The sequence below is a fragment of the Neodiprion pinetum genome, chromosome 3 (assembly GCF_021155775.2).
Source record: "Neodiprion pinetum isolate iyNeoPine1 chromosome 3, iyNeoPine1.2, whole genome shotgun sequence".
NCBI lineage: Eukaryota > Metazoa > Arthropoda > Insecta > Hymenoptera > Diprionidae > Neodiprion > Neodiprion pinetum.
The window spans coordinates 5420275-5447932 of record NC_060234.1 but is presented as its reverse complement, the minus strand read 5'-3'; the positions used below and the strand labels follow the sequence as shown (position 1 = coordinate 5447932).

Sequence of the window (27658 nt, the reverse complement as noted above, 5' to 3'; positions counted from 1 at the left end):
GACTTTGCGAACAGGCAATTTTCATTGGATCTGTTTTTGTAAGTATAATAAAACTGAATTATCCAGAATCAACAGCATACTAGTTTAAATTTTTTACGTTCAATTTCTCGTGTCACGTACATGTTTGAAAATGTATTAAAATAGAATCTAAGAAATCTATGCAAATTTGATTTCATTTCGCTTGAATTCCGCATTTAAAACGGACTTTCGTACGTCGCGATTACGAATTTCTCTAACTCGCCAGCGAAAATATTCGAGCATTTGTTCGAATGAATTTGTCTGATTTAGGGAAAATATTTTCATGAAATACTTGCCAGACAATTGCGTGCGCTTACATAGCCACTGACAAAAATTAGTGAAACATCTTACGAGCATGAAATTCCTTTCAAATCGATATTCAAAATTTCCTCCATCTTTTCCCAAATTCGACGCATTTCACCCTCGAAAATGTAAAACCAAAAAAAAAAAAAAACAACGAAGAATGTTTTCAAGCCTGGTAAATAAAAAAAACTATATCTCGTTAGAATTTCACAAATCTGTTCGAAAATTTCCACCGTTTCGGAACAAAAAAAAATTTTCGGACGTCGCGAATCTGTATTCGTAAATTGCTTCGATTCAGGGAAAAATTTCGCATGCCTTTTCGAACGAAGAAAATTTAAAGAAAAAAAAAAAAAAACGAAGATTCACGGCTTTTTGTCGATTTCGGCAAATCGGACGATAAAAAATTTAGGGGTGTTTGAGGGTGGTCAAGGTTATGTACGGCCCTGCATCCCAGCTCGCGCCCCCAAACGCATTTTCTAGCGAAAGTGATGGTCGTCGTCGTCGCCGCGTGTATATGCGGGGGTAGGATATAGGCGCGCACAGAGCCACCCTCTTCCCCCCCCCCCCCCTCTCCCTCTCTCTCCCTCTCTCACCCTCTCTCACCCTCTCTCTCTCTCTATACACCTACATACCTACATCCAGCCGCGTAGAATTACACGCAAGGTATTCGGTACGGACGTCCGGCTGAGCCCGCGCAGTGACTGTAGATACGCAGAGACGCACAGACGAACACAAAGACGCCGACGTACGAATATTCGCGACGAAATACAGTAGAACCCACGTAGTTTTCCCGAAGAGGCTAATTAACCGGACTGAGAAGGGTCGAAGACGGGAAGATAAGGAACGGAGCTAATTTCGATGATCCTACGGGAAAATTAACAATATGAAATATGCGCTGAGAGAAATTTTTATTTCCAGTTACCGCTCAGTACTTCACTATTTTCATTTTTTTACCGCAATCGAAAAATATTGTTCAAGGTAAAAAATGAAAATTAGTTTTCCACCTGTTACCGGAAACTCAGGTATCCGTTGCTATTCTTTATCATTACGATCACTGTTGCTAGATTTTCTTGCAACTGTTGCGAAAATTTAATGCTCGTGCAAGAATAAATTGACGTTGAAGCATTGTTTAGCTAAAAAAGTAGAGTAAACCTCGGAAACTGATTTTGCGTTGCAATAACCAAAAAAGGATCGATGATGGCGCAAAATGTTTAGGCGTACTTCGTTTTTCGTAATTCCAACAATATTCAAACAGTTTTTTTTAACGACACCTGTTTTACTCAATTTTTCAGTGTGAGTCGAGCTGGAGAATCGAAACGCTGTGAAATCGGAGAGGAGAATTAAAAAAAAAAAGGCTGTAAATGCCTGCATTCGACAATTTGAAAAAGAAAAAAAAAAAATGATTTTTATCACTGCATAATTGTTTTTGCTTGGATATTTTTTTGAACTACACTCGTCAACTTTTTTAATTCTTCTCTTCAATTTTACGACAGAAGGTTTTCTCGAAAATATATCGACGAAAATTAACGATCAAGTTGTGATTTTCATACTTTTCGAGTCAATGAATGAAAAGGGTATAAACTAATTAAACAAGACTGGTCGTTTGCTGTTGAATGATTTTTTTTTTTTTTTCCTGTAATTGTCGAGGCTACTTGAAATTTCTTCGAACCGTGGTACCGAAAATTTGAAATACAACTTTAAAAAATTTGATCTCGATACGAGTTTCGAACGCTTTTGCAAGACTTCAGTCAAGCTTACGGTAAAATCGTAATTGACATTGACTCGACAGCAACGAGAAAGAAGGAATTATTGAAGAAAGATGTGTCGAGAATGTTGATATTCGTTCTCGTATTCGTACAGTTATATTAATACGCTATAAATTTTTCTTTTACGAGTCGTATGTGCAGATTTTCGTAAAAACTCGGTCGATTCGTTGAAGAGAAAAAATACAAGTTGATGTAAGAAAAAAAAAAAAAAAAATCGTTTTCTTTCCTATTTTGAAGGTGAAAACGACGGAGCTGAAAAAAAATTAACGAATTTGTGTCATCGCTCAAATTACATAAAATTGCTTTTCGATGATTCGAACAATTTCTTGTCCAACCTAATTAATCTGATTTCGTACCGTTCCCGAAACAGGGTTGAAAAAAAGCGTCGTTAATAGTGAATTGATTTTTAAAATGCGGAAGAATAAATTAATGTTAAGGCTTTATTCAACTAAAGAAAAATGTAGTAAACTAAACGAATATATTTAATGTTGTTTTAATCAGAATACAAGAAGACAAAATAGTTACTGGTACAACATTTGCAGGTAATATTTCAATAATATTTAAATCGTCACCACATAAAAATCGCGTGAAGGTGAATCTTGACTGTAATTTCCCATCGTAAGAAACGGCATTTTTGTCAACAGCATTCAGAAAAATTTGAAATAAATACGACTTGGCAGCCAAATGAAAAAGTTTGTGTACATCTTGATTAAAAAAAAAAATAAACGGTACGAACTGAAAAAACATAATCGTTTATTTATAAAAAGTAATAATTAAAGAAGGAAAAAGTACATTTTTGTCGGTAAAACATTGAAAATCTATTGGTTTCCTGTAGAATCGAAAGTTCAAATTGAACATGTCAATTTTTCATGCCCATAATTTCGTTGTAAGATCCTGTGAGTTTAAAATTTTTTTCATTCAACAGTTTCCGATATCGCCAATGGAGTTTGTCGGACAGACGGACATTTAAGAAAAAAAACACCTGTTTTTCGGAATCCAGATGTTCGAAAACGTAAAGAAATCAATGACAAACTACACTGAAAAAAATTTCATTTGTTATCAGAAGCAGAAAAATTGAGTAAATGAGGTATGGTTAAAAAAACTGTTCGAACGTTGTTGGAATTACGAAAAACGATGTACGCGCAACCATTTTGCGCTATCGTCGATCCCTTTTTGGTAATCGCGACGCAAAATCAGTTTCTTCGGTTTACTCTACTTTTTTATTTAAACAAGGCTTTAACGTCAATTTATTCTTGCACAAGCATTAAATTTTCGCAACAGTTACGCGAAAATACAGCAACAGCGATCGTAATGAGAAAGAATAGCAACGGATTCCAGACATTCCGGTAACGGCTATAAAACTAATTTTTTCATTTTCTACCTGGAACTGTATTTTTCGATTGCGGTAAAAAATGAAAATAGTCAAGGACCGAGCGGTAACCGTAACTAAAAATTTCTCTCATTGCAATATTTGTCTCCTTTATCACGAAAGGTGAAGAAAAGTAAAAATCTAAAGAAAAATTATGAAATTTGCGTGGCAAAAAAAGAATATAAAATTCTTGTCAAAAAAATATCAACGCCGACACGTGTCTGCGGTATAAATATTCCCGGGAATAAATTTTACATTCGAACGTCGTCGAGAGCGAGAGAGAGAGAGAGAGAGAGAGAGAGAGAGAGAGAGAGAGAGAGAGAGAGAGAGAGAGAGATGCGGATAAAAGACGCCACGCGCGGTTTTAACCCCCGCGGGAAAAAAGTACAAGGATCGGGTCCTACTGTAGAGAGTTTCTGCGCTGTAGGTCCTCCTCACCCTCCCCCCCCCCCTCCCCCTCCTCCTCCTCCTCATCCTCCTCCTCATCGGTTGACGAGGACGTTCAGAGGGTGGCTGGCTGTGTTCACCATCGCACACGCGCGCCGGGCGTAGATCCACGCGAGAGTTCGGGTTTCGGGAGAGTTTACGGGGGGGTGGGGTGAGGGTGGGTGGTAGGAGAGGCAGTAACCTTGCAGCCCCCGTGTTGCGTGCGAAACCGAAAGGGAACGCGAAACGGCGGTGCAGGAGGAAAGCGAAAGCGAATGCGAAAGCGAAAGCGAAACCTTCCCGGGGAAGAAGAGGGAAGAGGGAAGAGGGAAGAGGGAAGAGGAAGGGGAGAGGCGCCGGTTCAACCCCCGCGCGACTTTCGCGTTTCAGAAGGAAACGCCGAGGGGAGGAAGCGCCTCTCTCTCACTCCGTTTCTCTCTCCTTTCACCCAGACACCGACGACGGCCAAAGGCTGCGCCGGCTCGGAGGGTGAAGGGAGGGTGGTTGTGGGTCGGGGGTGGGGTGGGGGCGATATTCGGCGGGGGTGCAACGTGGGGTGGCAGTGACGGGCGTGACGTAGTCGAGGGAGGATGTACGCCCCTGTTGGCGGGCCCAGCAACCAACAACTACCCCTGGTCAATCCATGGTGGGTCCATCCGGCAGGTATCTATCGTATCTATCCATCTCTTCTCGTTGTCTCGTGTTTGTGTGTCTTTCCGTCCGTCCGTATTTATTACAACTTTGTATTGAAAAAATTTCGACAAGATTCGCGCCCCGTTTCAACGTTTCATACACGGCACGCGCACGGAGATATTCGGCAGACCTAAACCGTATAATATCATCGCACCCCCGAATCCTTATCACCACCTCACCGATACTCATGTACGTACCCAATTATCAATCGCGTCAAACCACTTTTCGACAAATTTCACCGTACGTTTAACAAAATTCGGTCTGTTGAAAACTTGGGGAAAATCGCGTCGATATTTTCGCGAAACGATCCTACGATCCGGCAACGAAATCTCTCGTAGTCGTAAGCCTCGTTGGTTTTGTATCGATTGCAACAAGTTGTTTGGTTTTTTTTTTTTCGTTTTTTCATGTTTTTTTTTTCTCCAATCTTCAACAACCGTTAACAGAGTGTTGAAGAATTAAGATGGCAACGACTCGGTTGTGATCGGTAAAAAACGTTCCTTCGTTCCGTTGAAAAGAAAAAGAGAAAAAAAAATTAGAAAGAAAAACAACTCGTTCGGGTTTTACACTTCTTCCGGATCACATTTTTTCTATCGAGGATATTTGGTATATCGGATGCGAGAAAAGTAAAGAAAAAAAAAAAAAAAACATTCATCGATTCCGAGGGTTAATTAATTATTCCACCGGTATTCCACGGTAAGTCATTTTTCACAGTGAGCCAGTTTTGCGATTGCGAAGAAACAAGTTTACGAACCGACCGGCTTGTTCTAATTTTCAAACCTTCCGAGTTCACCGGTTAAACTGCGAAAAACGTAGCAGAAGTAATTCGTGAAGTTAGGATTTAACGATTTCGATTAAAACGTTATCGATCTTTTATTCGAAATTTACGATGATCAAATATGTAATCGTCTAACTGCTGAAAGGTTTAAGGATATTAATTTTCGAACGAGCTTTTCGCGACTGGTATTTTTTGTCTTTGATTAATCTTTAATCGCTTGATAGCTTGGGGAGAATTTTTTGCAAAAATATCTTATCGCAGTTACGTCGTCGTTATTTTACTTTCGAAAATATATCGCTGCTAAAATCGGAATATACGATACGTGCAACGCTAATTATTAATGCGCTAGAAAATTTTTCGTTCAAGGTACGTATTAGACACTTGTAATCGCACACGTGTTACATATGTTTCGTGTAAAACGACCCTCTAATACGGTGGAAAAAAATCATTTCAGTTACACCTGTCTGACAGCTGGTACCGATACGATTTCAGTGCGAGACACGCGTTTTGTAAATTTTGTTTTTTCTTTTTTCTATTACATCGACGACTGTCGCGCGGTTTCACAAAGCGATAATTTTCTGGTGATACAATGTTTATGTCTATTGACAAGGTGTTACTTCAAGGTTTTAAATTATACTTTTGCGATAGGTATTATAGGTATATATATATATATGAATGTGTTATTTTCAATACGCCACAAAAACGATTTGACGATTACAAACCGCAGAAAATTACGAAGCGATAGAATTTTCATTATTGTATGGATGAAATTGAAAAAAATGATTATCCTTTAATGCGAATCTATTTGATAACTGTTTTTAGTTTTTTTTTTTTTCAATTAGTTAGGGATTATACAGTTGTATAAATTTTCACCCATCGTAAATATAAAAACAAAACTAGGATGAATGCGAAGAAAGAGATTAGGAATTTTGTTTTTAAATAATAATTTCTGTTACTATTATTAATTAATTTGTTCGACCTAATCGAATCTCCTTCTCAATCGTGCTCCTTCTGCGTATATACGCATGACATTGAATTCGATATATCCCTCGTCGCAATTAATGAATTACGCAACTAACGAATTGTATACAATTCTCGATTAATTTTGCGTTGTATAATCTGTACTGTAGAGATATTTTCCACGTCAACGAATTTTCATTTATGTACGTCACTCTGTAATAATTTCGTAGTTTGTTGTTTTTGTTCGTATTTCTTTTTTTTTTCTGTCACCCTTATCTGTGCAAAATATGCAAGTGCCGAATTAAAGAGAACGAATGAAAATGGGAATTGGATGAATAAAAAAATTTTTTAGAAATTTGTCTCTCGAGCAATTGATCGACGATTAGAAGAAGAAGAAGAAGAAAAAAATAAAAATCAATTTTATTTCGCGGCTGATGCGCAAATTTTTTTTTTTCATAAAGTTAGAAATGAAAAGAAATCGACAAACCCCCGAAAATCGCCCGCGAAATCTCAGCGAATTTGCGATGTGCGTGTGTAAAAAAAACTTTATTGACCAACTCATCGTCTCGATCTATAAATAATGTGTATAGGTATTGCAAATATATTCGCTACACCTGCGAATATTGTACAGGTGCGTCGTTAGGAACGTAAATTGAAAAAAAAAAAAAAAGAACGAATCGAAGGTTAAAAAAAATCTAATGAAATAACGCAACTTTGTACAGAGGCGGATTCCTCTTTCAACTATAAAATCTGAATTTATGAGCTTCAATTCTTCGATATACGTTCGCCTGTTGCGTGTTTCCTTGAAAATCATCATTCGTGTTCCCATCTTTAAATATATTATACATACACACACACACACACACACACATACGAATCCGTACATAAAATATATTCACGTGTAAATCTACATTCTTCGGTATTCCGGGATTCAATATGCAAAAACACGAATGAATGAAATAATTTTCTAAAATCACACCGAAGGTCAGAAATTTGATAAACTACAAGATAATAAAGTAAAGAAGGAATTCCTTGAATAAATAATCGATCGACTCAATTCTCCGGTAGAAAATAATCATTTTATTATAAATCCGCGACTATTCTAACTGCAGAAATTTCATTACCCGTTGAATGTAACAATCCAATGAATTTCATTATATATATATATACATACACACATTACATTACCTACGTATTAACTAACAAGACAATGTTTCTTTTTTCATTGCATCATATATATATAATATTGTATATTACACAGGCGTATAAATTGTTTTATATTGTGCAAATAGAGATTCGATCGCAGGTGTAGTAATTCTTTTTATACTTCAAATATAATATTATACTACTTCCTCAAGGTTCGCGTGATACGTATATATATATATATTCCTAACGCAGTAGAAAAAGAAGAAATATAAATTGATAAAAAACACAAGATTCACGACGGTGTGGGACGAAGGAAGGGGAGAGGGGGAAGAAGTGGGCATAAAGAAGGGATAAACACCTGAAAAGCCTGCGTGTGTATCTATATACAGTAACATGTACCTGTATATATATATACTTATATACACATATTTAGTCAATATTACACGCATTCACGCATGTTGCGTATAACGGTGTGTTAATCTATCCTAAATATCTGGTAGCCAATTAGCGCCTCGTGGCTGACCATAGATATGTACGTAGAGACATACATACGTACATGCGCTGAGAAAAATTTCATTTGTTACAGTAAGTAGAAAAATTGAGTAAAACAGGTGTCGTTAAAAAAAAAAACTGTTCGAATATCGTTGGAATTACGAAAAACGAGGTACGCCTAAACATTTTGCGCTATCGTCGATCCTTTTTTGGTTATTGCAACGTAAAATCAGTTTCCGAGGTTTACTCGACTTTTTTTAGTCAAACGAGGCTTTAACGCCAATTTATTCTCGCACGAGCATTAAATTTTCCCAACAGTTGCAAGAAAATCTAGCAACGGTGATCGTAATGATAAAGAATAGCAACGGATACTAGAGTTTCCGGTAACAGCTGTGAAACTGATTTTCATTCTCTACCTAGAACCATATTTTACGATCGTGATAAAAAATGAAAATAGTTTAGGACCGAGCGGTAACCGGAAATAAAAATTTCTCTCAGTCCGCATGTACGTACGTAAGTATACCTGCATTCACCTGCAAGATCTCGGCTCTGCCCGATGTTCACAAGCCATCCGATCCGTAAAGCTAAAAGCGTGCATCGTGTATGTATAATGTATATGTACGTATATGTTTCTCTGTATGTGCCTGCAGTTCACGTAGCGGTACCGTGTATACGTATACGTAGTAAATACCCGATGCACAATAATGCAGGATGGGTGCATCGTCCGGTTTTATATACCTATAATACATGTGTTACCTAGATGGGCGCATTACGTATGCATGGAAATTATTCACGTGGAATAGCTCAGTTTTTACCCGACGGATATTTGAAAAAGAAAAAGACGATTTGTAGAATCTTAAGTAACTCTTTCAAGTCACAGTTGGATGCTCAGCCTCCCGTTTGAAAAATTTCCATGTCGTGTAGCCTTATCACAGTTTATTTACAAATTCGAATGATCTTTGTTAGTTCGTACGAACGTTAAAGTATGGACGAGATCTAATCTCTTTTTTCTTACGTCATGGAGTTTGAATAGTTTTTTTACATCCACCATCTTTGATTTAGAAATTATGTAAGTTTTACTTGAGATTCCTGATCAGCGATCCCAAAAATTTATCTCGAGTAACAAAATTCGGGATGAAATATTGAGTGGAGAAATGTGCGACAGAAAAGTTTAACATAGGGATGGATTGATGGATCGTTTAATTCGTAGATTTATCATGATTTTTCATAACGTTTATTGGATATTGTTGATAAATATATTACGGGTAAACACGTTGGACAAAATTCTCCCGCGGTTGAATCGACGAAAATCATTCCAATATCGCGAAATTGAATCAAACGGTGAAAAAGTTACTTATCTAAACTCAAAATGGAGCTGCGAAAGAGGCGAATGCGTTTCAGGTACTAATCAGGTATAAGGATCGAAAAAGAAAACGTGGAATAATTTTATATTTACAATCCTGGAAGAACGTAAAATGCGCAAGTCTTTTACACAACGTAGAAAATTTTTTCACTCTGATGACAAACCCGATCGACGTAAAAAAAAAATTTCAAATTCTTACTAGTAAGATATAGAATTTCTTCGATTGAAAATTCAAACGAAGCTTTTTTTTTTTTTTTTCTTACCCAATCAGTCGCAATTTCAGATGAAATATATATGTCACGCATACATCGTATTACCGAAATTCGATCAACTTTTAAATATTACGTTCACCGTTTTCTCCCCCCTTTTTCTTGCTCCGTTTTCATCAAAGTGCTTCGTCTATTCCTCTCGTACGCAACGAGTCAACATATCCTAGACTAGGATTCGAAATTATATGAGAATATAAATAAGTGCCTCCGAAATTCCCTGCTTTGCAATCAAAACGCGGCGGATCGAAAATGTGAAATTCTACTCCAAAACTACCTAGAAACAAGATGAGAGAAAAAAGAAACGAACACGAGTACAAAATTGAAAATTTACACACGCGTGAAATCCGAGGTTATACGAAGGAGAATTTTTTTTTATTTTTTTGTTACTAATTATCGTAAATTTGCATATCTGTAATACAGAGTTTGGGAATCATTGTTTTCTGGACAGATTTTACGATAAGCCTTGATTAACAGACTATATAAACGGACGTTGATTTATCAAAACTTGTTTTAGTAAACGTGGAACCTTTTCTTCAAAATAGTAAAAAAAAAAATACAAGTCGTAGCTTTATGTATCGTGCAATTAACTACGCATAATATCAACTGTAATGGTAATAATCATAAATTGAACAACTCGCCATATTTATTCTATCGCAACGAGTCAACCGCGTTTATCTAACAACATTGGTGTAATACTTTACAGCTTGCGTTTTATTGAACAGAATTTTTCCCCAAAAATGCAACTATTTTTATCGAACGAAGAGGAAAATTAGAAAAAAAAAGCTGTGAACGTGATTTGTTTTCCCAATACAAGAAAAAGAAGAAAAAAAAAAAAAAACTATATCACATCGCGCACGAAGCTTCTCGTGTCATACCGGGCAATGACTTTTCCCTCCCTCGATGATTTGCGATTCGCTTTGACGAATTTGTGCGCGATTCTCCGATCTCGAAAAAAAAAAAAAAAAATACACGCACGAATTTAACGCCAGATTTTTTTCCACCGATCGTTAATTTATTAAAATTATTCACAACCATCTGAAAATCGTGCGTTTCTTTCTTTTTTTTTTTTTTTTCTTTCATCTGTTTCAAACGCCAAAGAATCTTATATTTCATTCCGGATCATTTTCGCAACCCGCGTCTCCGACGACGTGACGATTTCTTTTTCTATCCTTGGTATTTTTTTTTTTTTTTTGTTTCCTTCGTTTACTCTCTCAGCGCTAAACATTACGAAAAAACAAAACACCGTACGTCAACGTTCCGAGCAAAGTTACCCCCGTGAATGAAATCGGGAGAAGAAAATTAAGAAATAAAAAATTTACAAAAAATTCAATACCGCGAACATCATTTACCGCGTTAACAAAGAATTTTCCGAACGATCCTACGATAACAATTTTCGCAACTTTCCACATCGCGCAACGCGTGCAACATTATCGATCGATTTGACAAGTCCAATTACCATATTTAAACACAAATCTATGCAGGGTTGCAAATTTTTTAAATGAAAAATTAACGCGTCAACCACTACTTTTTCAATTCATAATGGAAATAATTTAATGGAAATAAATTCCATTTAAACATTAGATTCAATGATTTAATGAAAATTATTTTCATTTGATCATTAAGTTTATCGAATTTGTATTTGAACGATCGGAACGAATTCATGTTTGGTTTTGGTCTAGATCAAAATGATCAACTCACGTGCGGGGTTGCAAATCTTTTAATGAAAAATTAACGCATCAACCGTCACTTTTTCACTTCATAATGGAAATAAATTCCATTAAAACATTAAATTTAATGTTTCAATGAAAACACCAATGCAATTAAAAAAGTAACGAATCAATTGCAACCCTGCATGTATGTCGTGTATATCTCTGCATTATTGTACCGAACAACGGTGTCGAACGTTGCGATGCAAACCACGTGAGAAGCGGCCAACTGGAGGGGGGGAGGGGGGGGGGGAGGAGTGGGAGGAGCGGGAGCGGTGGGTGGGTGGGGGGAGGGGGGCAGTAAGGTGAGTAAGATTCGAACGTGAACATGACCGTCAGCATCTGAAAACATATATATATATATATAAAACATATATATATATATATACTCAACTCTCGTTACGCGCAAAACAGACTCATCGACGTATACATTTTCGTATTACGTATCGCTAACGCGTTGCGTTGCGACGAGAGCTCTCGGAGAGTAAGCGAGATTGGTTGCGGAAAGACCAAAGGGGTAGGGGTGGTGGTGGGGGAGGGGAGGTCTCCCAGCGGTTACGCAGGGTTCTACTTTACACCGTGCGACAACACTATTCGACAATCGAGGCAGGCGAAAAAAAAAAAGAAAAACGTAGGGACGTCGCGTAGAGTTGAGACAAGCGCATTCGGTCAGTTAAGTAAGTCAGTAAGTCAGTCAGTCAGTCAGTCAGTCAACCTTCCGCAAGCTTTGGTGATATAGGTACAGATAAAGATATACCGTGTACTACTTATATCTATGATACATATATATATATATATATATACATCTATTAGCGAGTAGAGGAGAGCACAGCGACGACTGACGACGACTGTCGCTGCTGCCCAAAGTACATCGTCGTTTCTATCGTGGTTCCTAGTTAGTTTGGTACCAAGAGCCCCGAGAGTCAGAGCCTGCTCTCACTCTCGCTGTCGCGTTTCTCTCTCTCTCTCTCTCGCTCTCTCTCTCTCTCTCTGTCTTTCTCTCCCTCTCACTCTTTCTTCTACCTCTTTACACAAAACTCTCCGACCATCCCTTCCATCTCTATCGATCGATCCATCTATCTATCTCTGTCTATCCTTCATTCAACAGTATTGACATATACGTCGCGAGCGACGGTTTGTTACATACTTGAAAATTGCGGTTTTGTTTTTCAATTTTTGATTTTTTTTTTTTATCGCGCTTTTTCTTTTTCGTTTTTTTTTTTTTAGTTTTTTTTTCGAATCAACTCGCCCAAGTCACCGTGTTTATCGAAGTTTACGGTTTGTTACGAATTTGATAAATATATACATATATCGTAGATATTAGGTTATATTTGTATTAAATACAGAAGAAGATAAAGAAGAGGAATTATGGCAAAGAAATGATCGATGTTTTAACTTTTAGTTTCAATATTTTTTTCTTAAGTATAAAATTCGCATTCTTCTCAGTTTCGTGAATTATTTATCGATATATACGTATATATATATATATATATATGTACGTACGTCGGTTCCTCTTCTGTCTTGTTCTGTCTTCCGTCACCCCCCCCCCCCCCCCCCCCCCCCCGACCTCACTTAAAAAAAACCCTTTCTCCGCAACAGTTTCTCATACTATCATCTTTGAATTCCAATCATATTAAAACCGTGTCAAAATCAATTATACTTGTTCGGTAACACAGATCGATTAATTCGTTCGGTGTTTCGACGCATCGCAATGTGCGAGAAAAAAAATTTCCCTCTCAGATATCGTTAAACACCTTGTATAGATCCGTAATAAATCGATTCATTTAATTATTGATTTATGGATGATAAATTCGCGTTACGTGATTGGGAGATTTTTTACTCGCTTATTGTTAGTGTAACAAAACGTCAAGATTTTAATCCCGTTTCCTTTTTGCTTCGTACCTAACCCGATCTATACGCTAGGACTCGTTGTAAACACCCGTTTACTCCTCTCGCGGAGTGTTTACCCCAACGATCTTTCACTTATCATTGTAAATCCGTCCGTTGCCGGAGTATCGTCTGAATCCCTTCTCTGTGTTGTGCGGTGCAAAATATTCTTTCGATAGTTTGTGTTTGCTTGTGTAACGTGTAATGTGTAACAGGTACGCAACGAAACCGATATATATATATATACATACATATATATATATATATGTGCGCATATGCGTAACGTTAGATCTTCTTACTTAATCCCCAAATAGCGTATCATAAACGGCATCTAGAGAGTTTCGAGTCACATGAAAATCACCGTGTAACTCGGGTGCGCGGTTTTACACGTCGACTGTTATCTGCGTAGTTTAAATTGTATGAATTTTATACGTGTTAATAGTTTAATGTTTTTCGTCAAAGAACGTACGTAGATTTTACAATAATTTTACAACCTGGATCTTGCGTGTAAAGCAAATAATAATACATACATATTTAAATACACACACGCGTAAATGCCAATCGACAAATATATTGTGTAAAAATTCTGAAACACTAACTGAATTTACGTCAAGTCAATTAACGATATATATATATATATATATACTGTGCGGTGTGATTTAAAAATACATACTTTACGTATGATAATTAATTACACGTGGTCCTGAATCATCCGAGATTAAGGTACCTGATCACACCGTTTTTCGTAAGTAACCACATTTTAAAATTAATGGAAATATTGTTCAATATCGTTTCGTTACGTGGGTTTTAATTCAACGAATGTAAGAGATTCGTAGTCGGACGGGTGAAAAGACGCTTTTTGAATACGTCGAAAGACTTTTGTTTTTTTTTAACTGCCAGTCTGATTTAACATCTTGCAAGAATTTAAGCGTCTCGAAAGGTATTTTTTCTTACCTCTGCGGCGTATCGAGATGTTTCTTACTTTTTTTTTTTTTTTTCGAGGTTTCGATTTCGCCGTATCCACCATTTTTGACCTTTGAGATATTTTTTTTTCTTTTCCTTTTTCTTTCTCTTTTCTAAACCTTTGAAATTATTTTCAAAAGACTTTCGGCACGATCTTTCTGGAGCGTTTAAAAAACGTTTGAATAAAATTTTTTTTAATCCACTTCGGCGTCCTTAGATATCACGACCCACGTGTTAAACGGTATATATTGATTGACGACGTTATTTAACGCTACGATCGATCGATTCAATTTTACTTAAATTTAAAATAAAAATCCGGATGTTTCGTTTTTTTTTTTTTTTTTTTTTGATTCCGTGCAGAGATCGTTGAAAGAACAACTTTCTTTAATGCGACATTAGATATTCGCAACGCGTACCTTTTAGATACTTTCGTTTCGTCGCTGTTTTGATTTTCTTTCTTTTTTTTTTTTTTTATTTTGTTTTTGTATTCAACGATCTTTCTCCTCTTTTTGCTTGCAAAAAATGTTGTTTCCAATTCAATCGTTCACCGACTCGTTCACTCGCTTTTGACCAAATTCACTTCCTTAATGAAATTTATTATAATCCGTTACTTGCTCCTCTTGTATTTTAAATATATAAATATATATTTATCTACACTCTATCTATGATTTAGGCACGACATAGATATAGATAAGCAACAGGCTGGGTGTGCAGCTAAACTATCTCTCGAAGCAACAACAGCACCATGTTGTATTCTTATCTCGCAAAAATTCTGGTAGCGTTATAATTTTTTTCTTAATTTGTATTTTTTTTTTCTACTTTTCTCTCTCTCTCTCTCTCTCGAAAAAAAAAGATTCAACGAGCTGAAATATTAGAATTAATCCAGGGAAATCTAATGCCGATGTCTTAAGAGGGGGGGAAAAAAAAAATAGAGATGTTGAAAAATATTTCAAACACTATGCGATAGTTACGCTTTTCAATTACATCGCATACAAACGGAAAATTAAAATTATGTTATTGAGTTAGTATAGAATTGGAATTTGTAAACCTCGATATCTAAGGCGGATGAAGGAATTTAGGGCAAAGGGCTGATATCGAAATAAGGAAGCCAGTGGTCACAATTGTATGCGGAAGTTTCAGTCTCCGTCTCTCCCTCCCTCTCTTTCTAACGCTCTTTCTTACCCATGCATGTATCGTGTAGGAGGATGCGTAAGTAAAATTCCCCATTATTTTGTAACATGTTGTAAATACACTTGATACGTTACACGAATTGTAACCTCATATGTAGGTATCATACATGGGGAATTCCATGGGAATCCGAACAACAACTTTCGACCCTCACAATTTCCGATTTCGTTTGAATGAAAAAATTTTCCGCAATCCTCCCAACTCTAAAAACAGTGACTTGAATATTTTTTCACATTTTTTTTTTTTCAATCAACTGTTTAATCATTTACCAATATTCAAAGCGTATAAAGTAAATATTCGCAAATAATTGAACAGTTGAATGAAAAATTTGAATATATTCAGAGTACAGTTTCAGAGCTGGAACAATTGCAGAAAATTTCTTTAAAAACGAAATAAAAAATGGCGCGGGGCATAGGTCGATTAGTTTCGCATGGAATTTACCATATATTAGCCGATTATATCGCGTACAGGGAAGGGTAAAGATGAAGAGCTAAAACAAAGAGACTAAAAAAGAAACAAACGATTAATTTTCTTCAATCATCGCTCGCATTTTCGATATTATATAATATTTGTATATTATAAATATACGTAAAAAGTGTAAATATATGCATATTTTTTACGTTTCTCTCTCTCCCTCTCTCTCTCTCTCTCTCTCTCTCTCATATATATGTATATCTATACCGTAAGCATAGCGCCGCCTAGTTGCTTTCTTTCCGGCAGTTGTGCCGCTTTGCTATTTTAGTAATGAGCGAGCCATAGAGAGAGAAAGATGACGCGAGATGGAAAGAGACAGGAAGCGAAACGTAGAGGTAAAAAAAAAAAAAAAGAAACAACAAACAAAAAAACACCGGCGCCTAGATTAGATCGTCTTAGAAAATTCGCGAATCGCGCTTACCGCGTGTTGTGAAATTTTTTTAAAATTTATTTTCCGTTTTCCTATTTCTACTTTTTAAATTGCTCGTAACTCTTGATTTTTCATTCGTAACGTATGGATAGTTTTTTTTTGTTTTTTTCCCGAAGAAAATTAATTTGATTCGAGAATAAAACGTAGAAAAAAAAAACAATTTCCGGGTCACGGACGGACCTCCTCCAAAAACATGAAAATTTTTTTCAATTCTCCACTCTCCGTTCTCCAAATCAGTCTGCATCCTTTAATTTCACCTCTGTCGAATAAATCTTTGATCATCCATCGATGCGCGTGACAAAAGGAATATTTTTTTTTTTTCTCTTATTCCAGAGTCAAACGAATGGCTGCTTTTATCTAAGAGATCGTTTTTGAGGAAAAATTTTTTTTTCATACCAAAAGAATGTCGCATACTTTGACGCGACGCGTATTGAAAAAAAAAAAAAAAAAAAAAAAAAAAAACTCATCCAACAACATCACAATACTTGAAAGAAAAAAGGAATAATTTTTGTAGACTTTTCTTTTTACTTGGGTCCGTCGTGCCCCGGAACAACCCAATAAACGATAAAATTTCACCAACGATTTTTCACCCGCATTCTTAGGCGAAATTCTAAGCGATTATATCGATAGAACGTAAAAAAATAAACGTATATAATATATATATATATATATATATATATATATATGTATAATTACCTCGATTCTTATTGCTTAGATGAAATTTTTGATATTATTGATACGAAGATAATTGTAATTCTCATCGTTAAATATTCATCTCTTTCCTTTTACGCGCACGCTCACGCACACACACACACACACATATATATATATATATATATGTATATAATGTACATACTTATTCATTTACTTCATAATAATATCCCTGATTCTAATCGCGGCAGGATTTCCGCATCGCTAACGCAGCGCGCGGGCCGTTGAAATTTAGGGGGGTTGTGGATAACGGGTTCATTCGCGGCAATTATTCCCGGATTCCCGATTCACAAAAGCTCGCAGGGGGTTTCTCGCATCCGTCGGCAGTCGGGTACGCGTTTATTACAGAGATGCCGCGGCAGCGCAAGCTTCGCGCATTTCTCGTTGCTGGTACCGAGGCGAAGCTTGACGAGCTTGCCGAGCTTGCGGGGAGACGAGCTTTTCTCCGTCCCCGTTGCAGTATTGACGATATTTTCCGTCCCCTTTCTCCTTCGCCCTCGTCTTTTCATCGTCCCTCCCCCCCCACCCCGCATTTCGCTCTCTTTAGATTCGTCTCTGCATATTCTCGCACGTATACATATACATACGTATGCGTATCCGTATTGCAGGATTTTGATTTTCGTCTTCACGCAAATTTCCCGACTCTGAGACTGCGGTAACCTGAATTTTTTTGATTGTCTTACCCCGCTGGTTAATTATTTGTAAAATATCTGGGACGATTTAAAAAAAAAAGAAGGACTGTTTTTAAAATTATCAAAAACCGTACTTTCTGTTCCAAAATATTTCAAAACTGACTGACCCACGACTACCGATTTCTTTCCATATTTTTATTTTTTTTTTTTTTTCCGATCAACCGAAACATTTTTTCATCGATCTGAAAATTACCGAAAAATTCTCAAAAATTCTACCATTCACTTGGAAAATTTTCTAGACTGGTTTTGTTGCGGATACTTTTTTTTTTTTTTTTATCAATCCAACAATGAACTCGGTCTGGAAATGTTCTGAGTAAAAAAATATAAGTTTTGGAAATTTTCAGACCGTTTAAACAACGTTTTAGTCGATCAAGAAAATTAAGAGTACTGAAAACTGTGAAAAAAAAAGACAAAAAAACAATAGAATAAAATCGGCTCACCGGTTTGGAAAAGAAAAAACAATTATTGAGAATTTTCCAAGAATTTTAAAAAAGTTCCTTTTCAAAACCACCCTCAATATATGTATAAATAATTAACCAATTGAATGAAGAATATAAAAAAAATTGAGGGTACTGTTTCGGAGTTCGGAAAATTGGCAAAAAAAAAAAATTTTGAACAAAATCAAAAATATACGGGTATATCCTTACAAACGATTTGCGTGTGATGGGTAAAAATTATTTCCACCGTTTATCGGATGGTAAATTAGAACGTCGAGAATCGGTGAAAATTGTTTCTCGTAAAAAAAAAATTCCATTCCTCTGAAAGAAAGAAGAAAGAGAGAGAGAGAAGTGTATTAAAAAAAAATCCAACTCCCAAAGTTTTGTTGTATTATACCTTGGGCAATCTTCTGCACAATTATTTTCTATATAAATATATACGTTGTGTAATTTAAACTCTGCAAAAAATTTCTATAATTTGTTAACTTTTTCTTTAGAGAATATTTCACTCAAGAATATATACATATATATACGTAGTAAACAGACGTCGCGTCGTAGCGATATTTCAGTAACCAAATTATCTCAGATTAAATCAATCGATGCATTTTTAAATAAATGCTGTTGATTTTTTTTTTTTTATTTTTATCTCTTTGTATAAAACTCTTGCATTCAACAAACACGGTATAATAATTATACACACGGAGATTTGATGAGATTATCGTGTGAAATCAAAGTATAAATCTGCTAAAAATCGTGCGAGCGATTCTTCCTTCTACTTTGTCGTCGTTTTTTTTTTTTTTCATTTCGCTGATCAATCTTCGAATACTTGCAAATATTTTCGATGTTCTCGCCAATCCGCAGTTCGGTTAATTAATACTTTAGATTCGTACGTCAGCAACGTAATTATTCCAAAATCTTTGACTATGTAATGCTTGGACATTTATCTTTTCTTTTTCGTTTGATACTTTTTTGCTGTATTTTTTTTTTTTTTTTTTTTCTCCCCGTTCTCGTTCTTGTACGAAAAACAAACGGTACTGTATTCCGGCGACAAAATATCTCCGCGAATAACGCGTGATCCCCGCTTATCGTGGGAAAACTACTTCTGTTTTTTTTTTTTTTTTTTTTTTTTTAAATCAAAAATTTTTATTTTTTTTCTCCGTTACGCACAGTGTACGCAAATCCGTCATTGACGTACACGTTTAAGAGAAGCCGCGGGGATGGATGGAGGCACAGAGTTCGGGGTTTGTTTGTTTGTTTGTTTGTTTCTTTATTGAAAGTGGTAAAAAGGAAGAGCAGGAGAGAAAGAGAAGTCAACGAAACGAGAGGAAAAAAAAAGAATTTGAATAAAAAATAAAAAAAAATAAAAAAATGAGAAAAAAGAAACGACGGCGTAGAAAAATAAATTAAATATAAAAGTAAGAAAAATTAGATAAAACGGACACGTGGCATGGGTTACGAAAATGACCGGCTGACGACACGCGTGTCCCGTATAGAGTTATAGGTATATAACATATTCGCATGTTGGTATTCGCGAGATGAGATACAGATCTACCTCCCTCCCTTCCTCTCTCGCTCTCTCTCTCTCTCTCTCACTCTCTTCTACCTTCGTATTTCCATTTCGCGTTGTAGTTTAGGAAAGAGATTTTTTTTTTATAAAGTTCGATTCTAAGAACCTAGGCGAGCGGGGCTTTGGCCCGAGTTGACTCGATTCGATTCGATTTGACTTGACTTGACTTGACTTGACTCGGCTTGGCTTCACTTCGTTTCTAGGCTCCATGCAAACATATCGCACACACGAAAATACACGGACAAACACATTCTAGACGATTTTTTTCTCAACTTTTTTTTTTTATAAAAATTTTATTTTTCATCCTGCGTAGGTATACGATACCTGTTTCGTATACACTGTAAGATATTTAAGCGGTCGGGTGTAATTCTAATTATTCAACGATCCAATATTCTTCAATCTTCGAGTTTGGCACGTGTTGTGTGTGTAGAAAATCAAACCGCGCAGGAGTGAAAAAAAAAAAAAATAAATGAAATAAGAAATGGCTAGTAATATCGCATTTGATCGAAAGGAAGTTGACGAAAAAATAATATATAAAACAGATTATGATTGGACGGATGTAAGTAAGGAGAGAAAAAAGATACTTGTTGTGTCATTCGTGTTCTTTCGTTCTCATTTTTTTTTTTTTTTTTTTTTTTTTAAATTTATTAATTTGTTTCAAATGTTTTTTACCCAAATTTAATAGTAAATACCTAATTGTTAATTGACATTCCAAAATTACACGCTTGTATTTATTGGACGATAATTTTTATCAAACAAAAACGTTGCGCAAAATGTACATTGAAATAATTCTGCTTTCGTTTTCGTACATTAGCGGTAATATTCTTATCACTTGTTTAATAATTATATCGTGCCGATGCGATTATTCATTCATCTACGTGGCGGCGTTTTTTACATCGCAGGTGAAGATAGTAATTTTCTGACATCCCGCTTCTTTTCAACCGTCACAGCTATTGCTTAACAGTTGCGACTGCATTTATGAAATTATTCTTCTTCGCAAATATTCTCCTCGGTGTAAATTAATTATTTCTTTTCATTCGTCACTGTAGCAAAATCACTTGTTCACGTACGTATTTACGTGTCACGTATGACGTGTTACTGCGATAAGAATTCCGTTTCATCTCCCTTCTTACAAACGAATAACACACCGAATAAAAAAAAAAAACTAAATAATAAACAAACCAAATACAATCTAAAGGAGAAAATAAATAACAATAAACAACAACAGTAACGAGTACTCAATGATATTTTCGTTATTTCAATACTAACGGAAAACAATAAAGACAATGAACGACTAGATATGCGAAGGGAAAACGTTATCATCCGAAATCGACAACAGTTCGTTATACATTTTTTTATCTTTTTGTTCGTTTCAAATAATCTTAAATAATCATATTTTGTCTTGTTACACCTATTGTTAAACGGAGTTCGAAATCATCAGATCTCCTTTCTTATCTATATTCCACTTGCCAATTCGAGACTCGAAAACGAGACGCAGCGCGTGCGATTAAAATTGATTATACCTGACCGAAGAAACGAAGCTAAAAAGAACGAAACCTCCTCCCCTTCAGAAAAAAAACGCGTTAAAAAAAAAAAAAGAAAATAAAAAAACGTGAAAATCATCAGGAACAATTTTTACGACAATTTCGTCGTCTAAGCGCAGCGTTACGCCGCAGCGCAACTGCATAGCGCAACTGCATAGAGCGCAAAGCGCCAGGGGGAGAGCGCGCTCGCCTCTTGCGTTTCATCGCGTCTCGGTTTCGATTCGGTTCGGTTCACCTCGGTTCGGTTCGGTTCGGTTCGGTTAAACTGATCGCCGTAGCGCTGCGTTCGCGCGTGCGCGCGCCGCCGTTCCGTAGCGCGTGTGTGATTCCTTCCGTCTTACGTGTGTGCGTGCGTAGCCGGAGTCGCGCGTGCGGCCCCGCAGCGACCTTGAGCCTCGCCGTGTTGCCTCCCTCCCTCCCTCCCGCCACCCCTTCAACGACCCCACTCGGTCCCTTCGCTCTTCCTCCTCCTTCGCCTATTCCTCCCTCCTCCTCCTCCTAGCGTTTGCCTCCCCCCCACACCCCCCCGCCCCCCGCCGCCACTCCACCCCGCCACCTGCCAATTCTCCCCCCACTCGGCCAATCTACATTTGCCTCCGGGTCCCCCTGAGTCATGCGTACGTACGTACGGTGTACGTAGCGTAGCGTAGCGATGCTGCCAAAATTCATCCTCCCCCCACCCCGCCGCTTCGCTCGCTCCATCACTCTCTCTCGCTCTCTCTCGCTCGCTCTCTCGCTCTGTCCCTGCAGCGATGCCCCTTCCCTTCTACCCACTGCCCGCAGGATTCTATACAACCCCTGTCTCCGTTCCAACCCTCCTCCTCCTCCTCCTCCTCCTCCCTCACCCCTGACGCCTCCCGTTACCTCGAAACCCCAATTATATGTACCGCAGAGCACTTCTGCACACGCGGCCCTTGAGTGCAGGGGAATTGGGATGAGGCGAGGGATGAAAAAGGGGTAGTGGAGGGATGATAGACAAAACGAACTTGCCCGCGATGCATGGCGAAATTTGTTTTTCCCATATCCTGCGAGCGAGAAAACGTGACGGAGAATTTGCAGAATTTTTGAAGTGAATATGGAGAGAGGGAGAGAGAGAGAGAGAGAGAGAGAGAGAAGCGTTTATACGTGTATTACATGTTTGATAATAATACATCACGCATAATTGTGGAATTTGATCACTTTACGCGAGTACTGGTGTGTTTCATACGTGCGTGCGTAATGCACTGTATACATAAATGCAGAAGTAGATGGGGATCTGTGCGTTAATGTGCGTATGGGTATACGGTCGTACTCCGTAATACCGATTTGACGATTAAGGGAGGCGTAAAGAAAGAGAGTGAGAGGGGGGGTCGGGAGGGGGGGGGGGGCGTAGGGGCAGGGGGAGGGGGTTTTATCGTGGTGGGAGAGATGAGAGAGAAATATCGTACTCCTCTCGTGCTCCGTTGGTGCAGCGATGCGATTCGCGTAATGAGGGAGGAAGGAGATGAATAATTAGTAAAATGAAAAAGCAACAATCTTAATGAAAGAGAAAACAAAGTTTATAAAACATTTGATTCCGTGTAGGATGTAAAATCTGTCAATAATCGCATTGTGTATTGTAACGCGTTGTAAAATACATTTGCTGTGCCATATAGGTGTCTAAAGTTTGGTAAAATGGGTGGGAAAAATTGTAATGAAATAAAAAAAATTCATCATCGACGGAAAAAGTAATTTTATCATTGTTGTACGAAATCGATTCTCTCGCCATTGTGTGAATCTTGACAATTTCCAGTTTCAGTTGATTAGTATTTAATCGTACTTTCTGAATCTATTTTTCATCCAATGATTATTAACGACTTTAACCACTAATCGTTAAACCGTTCGATTCGACCAATTGATTCTACCCACGAGATTTTTTTTCTGTGATATCGTACGAAATTTTATTGCAAATTGATGCAATACGAGTTGAATCGGCATTGCAGCTAATGCAGAAGGTATTGGTCGCAGGTTGAGGAAAATCAAACAGGAATAGGCATTCAACTAAACGAAATGAATCTCTTCTAAGTCACGGAACAATCAGTGCCAAATTAATTGGCTGACAGAATTTTTTCTTCCCTTCCTCCCTCTCTCTCTCTCTCTGTTGTCTCTGTCTAGCTGTCGAATCGTTCTTATCGTCTGAAATATAATTCGTTGTACGTGACTGTTTGAATTGTTTTTGTTTTTTTTTTTTTTTTTTATAAAAATCAAAACAACGCGTATCACCGCGCTTACTAAAATTTCTGCAACATTTTCGTTGCGTGCAAACTGTAATATTTCGCAAATGGTTTGGCTGCAGGCACGCCGCGCGTCCGGTGATAAAATTGGCGTCGCGCACCAAAAAAAAGAAAACGCGAACCGAGGGAAGAAGAAAAGGGAAGAAGAAAAAAAAAAAAAAAAAACACACGAAACACGATCGAAACGTGGAACAGTGAAAAAAATCGTTTCAAAAACCGTGGCAAACTCGGGCCGATCGTAACCTAGGGCCGATACTGGCACGTGTTAGATTCCGAGGCTGACAGGGATAGATAGATAGATAGATAGATAGATATCTTAGAAACATTAGACCCGGGTTTGCGTTGAAGGGCGAAGAGGGGCTCGAACGCGCGGTTGGGGCGGCGGGGGGGGGGGAGGGGGTGGCGAATTTCGGCGAGGACGGCAAGGAGGGGGCGGGGGGGGGGGGGGGGGGGGGAGAGCGGAGCGATGATTGAAGTCGGGGTTGTAACGGGGTGGGGGGGAATCGGAGCGGAGTTGAATCGGCGTCGGTAAGTACGAAAGAGGCGGGGGGGGGGGGAGGGGGAGGGAGGAGGAGGAAAAGCGCGGAGGGCAATTTTTCAAGGTAGGGGAAAACACCGGGGCGCCACACGCAACACCGGGTAGCCGGGGCAACAACCAACGTAAAACGCGCGAACTCAAGTTCGGCAATCCTGGCCTCAGGCAATCCCTCCCTTCCCTCCCTTCTTACCCCTTCCCTCGGTCCCATCCCCACCGTTCTTCCCTGTGCCGCTGCGTTCTTGCCCCCTCCCCCCTTCCTCCTCCTCCTCCTCCTCCTCCTCCTCCTCCACCTTCTCGGGGTCGACGCTGACGGAGAGGAGAAATAGAGATAGACGGAGAGAGAGAGAGAGAGAAAGAGAGAGAGAGAGATATATAGATAAGGAGAGAAGATCGCCCCACGCACGATCGCAACGCACACGCACACACACACACACACACACACGCACGTAACGATTTCGGGTAACCGCATTTGCAACGGCTTCGATGACCCACATACATTATTATAGATATATGTATGTATATATATATATATATATATACAATTAGGGTGGTCGTCATTTAGAATGTTGACGAATTTATTCCGGATCACCCCGTCAAATCAACTATAAATAATTGAAAAACAATTCACAATTTTTTTCAGATTTTTTTATACCAAACTGTAACCCGTGCCTGTAAGAGGAAGGATTTCCCAATTTGAAATACACGTGTTTCGGACACGTTCTTAGTACATGTTTTACTGTGAGAGTAATAATGTTCGAAGTAATCGATGAATGTGAGGTTCTAGTGAGCATTACAAGTGCTACTATCTGAGAAAAAAAAATTTCACATCGTCATACCGAATAATATAAACAGTTGCACTTTTTAGAAGTAAAAAGAAAAAGTCAAATTTCTAGGGTGTGCAATTTCGTCGAGATTGGTTGACACGACGATGATGTGAATTTTTTTCTCAGACAGTGGTACTAATACTCACTAAATCTTCGCAATTACAGATTGATTCGAACATCGTCGCTCTTACAATAGATTACATGCTGAGAATGCGTCTGAAACAGGTTTATTTTAATTGGTGATATCCATCCATTTACAGGCACGGGTTTGAATTGATATAAAAATCTGAAAGAATTGGGAAATTGTTTTTGAATTATTTTTAGTTTATTTGGGGGGTGGTCTGAAAAAAATCATCAACACCCTAAGCAAGGATCACCCTGATATGTATATATTTTTTTTTCTCCTCCCCTTTCTTTCGTTCTTATCATTTTTTTGTTTTTTGCTTGTTTTTTTTTTTTCTCTTCTATTCGCTCATTAAACGTTATCTGTATTAGCTATTGTTGTTATCATTATATCGACGATTTATATTTATACCACACGCGTACAAAGTGAATTGTAGTAAAGGTTTTTGGAAAAATTATTTTATTGTATTTCTGCATACATTTTTATCTCTCCTTCTCTTTTTCTCTTTCTTTCACAGTATCACGTCATTCTAGATGAGAATTTGATTTCTCAGAGTTTTTGTCCTTCATTTTCTTTCTATATACATGTGTGTGTGTATAAAATATAAATAAAATTGGTATGTATATATATGTATATTTATATATGAACACTGGCGATAAGTGAAAAAGGATGCAAAAGATTGTTAGGTTGTATTATATTATAGTCGTTATGCATCGCGATGCGTCGTAGTGGTGCGACGGTTGATTCGGAGAAAAGAAGAGAACAGAAATAAAAAAAGAAACAAAAAGAAGAAGTATCGAAATTCTTCAAAAACTAATAAACCGATCGGAACGAACGAAAATCGGTCCGGCTAATGATTGCAGGACGGAGATACGTACACGTAACGTTGATAAACCTACTAAGAGATTCGAAAATCGATCGAATTGTCCGTAAATGTGACCATAATAATAATAATACCAAGTTAAAATTCGACATGGGATATAACGATAAAATCTTTCGATCTTACTTCTTTTAATTTCGCGACTCGACGCGGGGGGGGGGGGGGGGGGGATTAAAAAATGGAAAAACGATGCCACAATAATCCAAACATCACGGTATCAAATTTTGAAAAAGTGCTTCTTCGGCAAAAAATATCTATAGTCAGTAATACGCATATATAGAATAAAGAACGTATCGGAATTTCCGACCACAAATTCGGTAACCCTCCATTTTTTTTTTTTTTTTTCCCTCCTCGCACACCTCGCAACAACCTACATTTTGACTTTTCTATAACGCATATTTAAATAAACCTTGACGAAGAAAAAAAAAGAAGAAAAAAAAAAAACAACGCGCAAGCGTCTTCAAAATCTCCGACGTTTTCTTATCGTTCCGTTTTTTCATCCCCCCCCCCCCCCCCCCCCCCCCCTCCCTCCCCCCAATTCTCGCCACGGACAAGGGTGAGAATTTATTCGGCATCACCCTTTACCCGCTTGTCCGTTCTCTACGTCATTTCTCGTCGTCATCGAATGACAGGGAGAAAAGCAAAGCTAGCCTCCGGTCTCGGTCTCGTCTCGTTTCGTTTCGTCTCGTCTAGTAGTCGTCGGTTCGTCGATCGCGCGCTTTTAACGTCTCTCTGCCTTAGACGACGTCGAGAGTTAGGGAACCGAGTTAGTTACTCGTACGTATGCTCTCTGATTTGGCGGTGCCGTTGCTGTTGCTGCTGCTGCTGCTGCTGCTGCTTGTGCCGCCGCTTGTGCTTGCTCGTGTTCGCCTCGCCTCGCCTCGCCTCGCCTATCCTCTCCACTCCTCTTCTCTCCTCTCCTCTCCTCTCCTCTCCTCTCCTTTCCTCTCCTCACCACTCCTCTCCTCTCCTCTCCTCTCCTCACTCCAGTATAGTACATATGGTTAATAGTTGCGTTTCGTCGTCGCGTATCGTCGTCGCCCGATCAAGTTGTTGCCGTACCGCGTCCCGGTGTGTGCAGGTGATGCAGGTGCCGATATATAAGCGTACAGCAGCCCTTCTTATCAGTGAAGATTTTTCCACCCTGTTCGATCAGTGCGACCCTTTGATGGTTTTTTTTTTCGCAAATTTTTGAAATTCTTCTTTTTTTTTTTTTTTAACCAACTATCTTCACCCCCACCCCGCCCCCCCCCCCCCCCCTCCACACACACGCATCGTTTTCGTGTATTTTCCCCCCTTTCACGCGTGTGACATTAGCACGTACATTGTCGCGAAATTTTTTGTCAAATTTATCGCGCCAAATCTCGACGCGTAATTGACATTTATATTTTTTTTTATCGTACGAAACTAGATTCGCGTGTGTGTGTGTACATATATATATATATATATGTATATATATATTTTGCATAACTAATTACACACATGTATTATTTGTGTTATATATGTATATTGCATGTGCGGGCGTGAGTTGTGACGATGTATTAATCATCGTCGTTTAGTTCGCTGTTGAAATTCGTTGTTGTGTGACGTTTCGAACTAACCGAACGAGAGGAACATGCTTCTTGTTAAAATTCGGTTTCTACCATCGTCGTCGATTCATAAGAAATTCAACGTTTGCACGAGCAATCGAACGCGGGAGGAAGCTATTCTCACTACTGTGATGTGTCGATTTTCAATGATAATCGTTATTCGAAAAATAAACGAGCACGTGTTGTACGATAAATCATAACTACGAAACATTCGATCGATCAGTTTTTTAAACATCGTCACGTTTTCATAAATCATAAACGTACGAATTGTG

General features: G+C 38.0%; 1 protein-coding gene across 1 annotated transcript in view; it reads left to right on the top strand.

The window, feature by feature from the left end:
• Nucleotides 1–4460: 4460 nt before the first annotated feature.
• Nucleotides 4461–27658, top strand: part of chinmo (Chronologically inappropriate morphogenesis) — a 90087-nt gene continuing 66889 nt past the window's right edge. The window contains exon 1 of the mRNA XM_046615131.2: nt 4461–4545. Coding sequence (XP_046471087.1) covers nt 4473–4545 — 73 coding nt within the window. The 5' untranslated portion in view covers nt 4461–4472. The remainder of the gene's footprint in view (nt 4546–27658) is intronic.